A 5,885-nucleotide genomic window follows, 5' to 3' on the forward strand; every position below is an offset into this window, starting at 1 on the left:
TATATATATATATATATATATATATATATATATACGCGCTCACCTGTAAAATTAATCGAGCACTTGCGAAGTTATTTGATGTGAAAATCATTTTTGAAAAAACAAACGCTCAACAAGCACCACGAAGCACATCCCCATTTTATAATTTTTGTTTTTTATTTTTTCTTACTACTGCTCGATAAATCCAACATCGATTGTTTGCATGCGATTGTCTTCGTATCGATAATTTAATAGTACAAGGAATTTTTCTATTTGTTCAAATTAATTGAAAAAAGAAAACGATTATAAAAAAGAAAGAAAAAATTGTTTGTATACTTCGTAGAGAGATCCTCCGCTTATACGCACACGTACATAAAAAATGAAAACTTTGGCAAGATATTATTAATATTTAAAAGGGGAAAAAATCAGTCGCGATCCTTTTACCAGATGTTTCCAATATGTTTCTCATAATAACGTTGACGAGATAGAGAGACACAAATATTATTATAATTTGAAAATCTAGTGTCAAAATCATATACAGAAATTCGTAACTTTGTAATAAGAATAATATTCAACTGTGTACGCAGGATAATATATCACCATTGACGATTTCAATGTAATAGGATATTGTAGCATTCTGTATTATTGTACCCTTGAACAACGATAATAATTTATCGATATCATTTATATACGAATGCGCACGATTTGTATTTTCTAAAGCAGAAAAGGGAAAGAAGAGACATCATAATAATTCGTTTTAAAATTTAACTGATTTTTTATCTTTACGAATATTACGTTTTATTAATTTTTGACGCGACCTTAACATTACAATAGCAAATTGTTTTCTTATTTTATAATTTAACTATATTATAATATGAAAATTCGTGTTATATTTTTCTCATCGTAATTTTTATTTCGTTTAATTCGACGAATTTTCATAACGCGAAAATGAAGAAATATTTCCAAACGATGTCACGCGAAGGAATTTTATAATTTTATCCTCTCTCTGTTACAAATTATTCGTCCGTTTTGAAACATCTCGCATCATGATTCATCAACGGATCTACACTGGTTTGGTTTAATCTCACAGATTAACGAAAATGAGTCTCGTCGTATATTCGTTGAGCATATTAACGTATAGAAGAGATATTAATATCGGAGTATCGCGAAACTATTTCACAGAAGTCATCGTTATTTGGTTTGATGAATTCAATCGTATTCGATGATGTTTAGTTAATTAAAGAAAGAATCAACGTGTAAAAGAGGGAGAGATAGTGAAAGGGAGAGAAAGAAAGAAAGGAAGAGAGAGAGAAAGAAAGAGAGAGAGAGAGAGAGAGACTAGCATTAACATGCACAGCCAATAATTACGACAGGTGTTATAAAATTCAAAATATAATATTTTCTATCTCGTTTAAATTCATTAAAAAATATTATTGATAAATTAAAAAATCGATATCTAATAATATTATATTTGAATTTTTAAAATAACAAATAAATTAGTTTAATAAAAATCTTTCTCTCTCTCTCTCTCTCTCTCTCTCTCTCTCTTTCTATTCCTCTTCTTCTCTTTTTTTCATTTAACTATTTGGTAGTATAATATATATAAGAATTGTGTTTTTTGTTTTTTTTTTTTTTTTTTATTAACTCGACTCCGAGGTTCTTTCTTGTTCTCGTAGGTGATATGGTAGTTGGTTGGTTCTTTTTTACATTACTTGTCGTGAATCGGTGCAAAAAAAGTCAAGTCAGTGGTACGAAGTGGACAAGCCATAAAGTGTAAAGCTCATGCCAATGATCCGTGGCGACCTTTAAAGGGAACACACCGAAAGTGGTTAAGTTAACCAGTAGTAGCATGGGGTCGGTCGATCGATCGTCCCTCCCTTCTCAGAGGGTGTAATAAAACAAATGATATCCTATACACGCGTGCGCGTTCCCTTATTCGCGCGCGAAATTTAAAATATTAATACCCCCTATATATTTGATTAAATTTTCTGTCATTATTAAACGAGAAATAATATCTACAAAGTAATTTTCCAAGATAACAAAAAGAAAGGAGGTAGTACAAAAATTTATGAAATTTATATATAATATATAGAATTTAAATTTATTAATTATAGAGTGTGTGTAACAAATTTATTTATTTATTATTCATCATTATTACGCATAGTTTTGTTCACGATTTAGGATTACCTATCTTCCTCGTGTTCGTATAAAAATCTTTTAGATAGATTGAATAAAAAAACGATCACTCCTCTATCTTTCTCTTTTTACCTTTATCATCATTCACTTCGTATTACACGCGTTATTAGAACGAATAATATGAACGATGAAGGAAGCTTAAACGAGAGAGAGTGTTCAAGGCGGCGGGACATGTTTTCTAACCAACTGTGCGTATATACGCATGAAAAAGCGTATGCTAATACGAAACTGTAATACCTTACGCGTATAACAGAATCAACACTCGTTATTCAAATAAACGTGCATACAATTGTGTTACACACATACACACACACACACACCCACACACACACACACGCATAAGCACACGCACGCTAATACGACGATTGAGAATTGCTCGGCATCGTTCGTGTAACATTAATTTGCTTTTACGTTGAAGCGAGAAAATCATTTTTAATGATAGAAACGCGTAAATGAAATCAAACCAACATATTCTGGTTTATGATTATTAAGTCAGTCGAATCACTAAATCATATACGAATGTGTTGGTTTGATCTGTATAATATATCAGCGTGTTCAATAATATTCGTATTCAAAATTTACATTTTTTGTATGTAATTAAATTATCAAACTAATTCGAAGATTTTTTGGGTTTTTTCTTTTGGTTTCTATTTCTTTTACTTTCTATTATTAATTATCGATGATAATTGGATCGTCAATTGAATTCTTTCGATGTTTTTTATCACACGTTTTAATCACACACACACACACACGTTTATTCCTTTATATATTATAATACATCACGATCTCAGTGCACTCTTCTACCATGTCTACGTAATTTATTGATAAATTTTGGGCACAATGACAAAAAATAGAAAAAAGAAGAACAAAAAGGTATATATATATATATATATACACATATATATTTCGAATGCGTGATCTTTATTCTGATTTCAGTACGTTTCCGGAATGGGAACTTGCGGGCAAACGAGTAGCGTTAGTTACAGCAGTGTCAGCCAAAGCAGCGATGGGGGTGCCTGCGTGTCTGGAACTGGTCTACCTAACTATAATACTGGGGGAATGTGACGTCACCCAGGGGCCCGTTCAGGGCCACGTCGTGAAAGAGCCATACGTTTCCGGGACGCGTGATACGATAATATACCATCATCACATGAGTACTAAATACACATTTTACACGTGTATTATATGGGAAATGGATCATTCCAAAAAAAGAAAAAGAAAAGAAAGGATAACGTATGACAAGAGGAATACGGGAACAAGTGATCTCACTACACGTGTTGCTACGTTCGTAAATTATACTAATTAATTTCGTTTATTTGTAGCGCAATAAATATACCTATACAAAATACCATAGGTAGGAAGATATATCTAATTTTACATTAGTATTATAATGTTTAATCATTTTTACGCGCAATCTTTTTGATATTTTTAAACAATACTTTTTCTCAATATCATTTTTCTCTCCCTGTATGTATTATTTTGTTTCTATTTTTTTTTTTTTATACTTACCTTTTTTCCTTCGCGTCTATTCGACTCGTAACGAGTTGATAACGACGTTGACATTTTTCGATAGTTACATTATGATAATTATGCGATAACGAAAGTAATGGGATATTAAACAAAGGTTAATATTTGTTTAAAAGGAAGAAACACACTTTTGGAAGTAAATAACATTTCGTTTGCTTCTTGCCTTCTTACATATTCCTTATCTTTCTCTCTCTCTCTCCCTCTCTCTTTCTCTCTCTCCCTCCCTCTCTCTTTCTCTTTCTATCTATCTATTCAAAAAGTATTGTTAAATATTTATGCAGTAGAGAGATAATTGTTACGCTACATATTAAATCTTGAGATCAGTATTGAAAGAATCGGAAAGAAAATCATTCATTTTTGCGAATGACGAACTTTTTGCCGTTCGAGTGTTGTTAAAAAAAAAAAATCACAATTAGATAGATAGACACATAAATATATATTATACAATTAATCTAAATCTATAGTGAACGCGCGTAATAATAATAATAATAATAATCATCATCATTGATGCGTACTGACGCGCACATATGTGTATATATTAATAAGCAAATATATTCGAAATGAAATCTAATATAAATTATGATAATATGTATTATCACGTGTGCTACGTATTGCACAAATTAGGAAGCAATTTTTGATATTGAGAAAAAAAAAAAAATATGTGGAAACGAACGATTCTCTAGAGCTTTGGATACTTTTTACGTAAAAAAAAAAAAAAAGAAACTTTAAGACGCGCGACCAAGAAAAAAAAAGTAAATAAAACAAAAAAAGAACAAGATTAAAAGATTTAAAAAAAAAAAAAAATAATGAAACGAAACACGATGGACATGATTTAACTCCAAAGACTCCGAAGTACACTTTTTTTCTCTATCATATCCCGTACGATTGGGGAAGTATATGTGTATATGAGAAATAAACACATTTACGAAAAAAGTTCGCGAGTTTGGAAAACGAGAAATAATATAAAAGTAAAAAGAAGGCAGTCATTTCGAATCGATAAAATGCAAGAGTCTGGATAATAACTAGCTTAGACCTTGATAAAATATGTTACGCTCTACTTGCATATCTTAATGTACGTTGCGTTAGATACAGTAATTCATAAAAATATTCGGATGCCAAGGTATCAGGAGAGGATGGGGGAATTTATGACTAATTTATTTAATTATATTTAAGCCAACCCAATATGTTCGTTCTTTTTTTTATTACTTTTGTTTCAATTTGTCTTTGATATTTATGATCGGTTTTTTGAATTTCTACGATCCTCGATCGTTTAATAAATTTCTCAATGAAATATAACATTAGATCGTGTTACCAGATATTTGATTAAAAAAAAAAAAAGAGAAAAAAAAAACTGTAAACGAATGAACTCAAGTGAGATAATATGATGATACCTTAGCGTTTGAATAATTTTCTTCGAATGATTGTGATAATAAACGCGTCGTCAGGTCTCTTTGGAGTGTTAAAATATTTCAGAAAATCATTCTCCTAGCATAATAATTTAATGACTTAATCTTCGCGTAAATCATATGGTACAACGTCCATCGAAATCTATGAACGAAAATCAAAGGCGAGAAATGAAATTTTAGCCCGTTGAACCAAAGCCGAAATAGAAGAATATAAATTATAATAAAGCCAAAGGAAATATAATAATGATAATTTGGAAAAATCGTGTAATTGACCTATTCAAATGTATTATATAACAAACAAAAAAAACAAAAAAATAAAAAAAAAACAGGGAAGAATAATGTGTTACTTACATTATCGTTAAATGAGATTCACGAGAGAGGATCGTATTTTGTCTCGTTAATTGGATTTCAGAATTGCGACGAGATATGTGGCTCCATCAATTTCTCATAAAAAGGCGTTTGGAACTGAAATATTAAATAAAAAACGGTCAAGAGGATTCTATTCTAATCTAATAAGTATAAATATATATATATATATATATATAAGAAAATTTACGTATCTCGAATAAATATTGTGCGAAATATTTCTAGTCACATGTGAAAAAGAGAATAAATTATAAAAGACTGCAACGTGTACCTTTATAAATTATACAATCTTAATGCTCTTCAATGTTACAATCTATAATCTCTATACACAAATCTGTAAATAACTCGATTATTCGTTTAAGTTAAATTGTGCTAAAAAACATTCGAATGTATGTAATAAAATATTATGTA

The 5,885-nt window shown here is 30.1% G+C and overlaps 1 protein-coding gene across 2 annotated transcripts in view; it reads left to right on the forward strand.

Annotated features, from left to right (window-relative positions):
* LOC106787621 (dopamine receptor 2-like) overlaps window positions 1-4,677 on the forward strand; it is a 50,474-nt gene extending 45,797 nt beyond the window's left edge. For both annotated transcript variants that reach the window (XR_001381818.1, XM_014750149.1), the window contains one exon: window positions 3,112-4,677. Coding sequence is in view for 1 of the 2 variants with exons in the window: in XM_014750149.1 (XP_014605635.1) it covers window positions 3,112-3,240 (129 nt within the window). In the remaining variant the exon portion in view is untranslated. The remainder of the gene's footprint in view (window positions 1-3,111) is intronic.
* The last annotated feature ends 1,208 nt before the right edge of the window (window positions 4,678-5,885 follow it).

The sequence above is a fragment of the Polistes canadensis genome, unplaced genomic scaffold (genome assembly GCF_001313835.1).
Source record: "Polistes canadensis isolate GaletaPanama2010 unplaced genomic scaffold, ASM131383v1 scaffold_108, whole genome shotgun sequence".
Taxonomy (NCBI): domain Eukaryota; kingdom Metazoa; phylum Arthropoda; class Insecta; order Hymenoptera; family Vespidae; genus Polistes; species Polistes canadensis.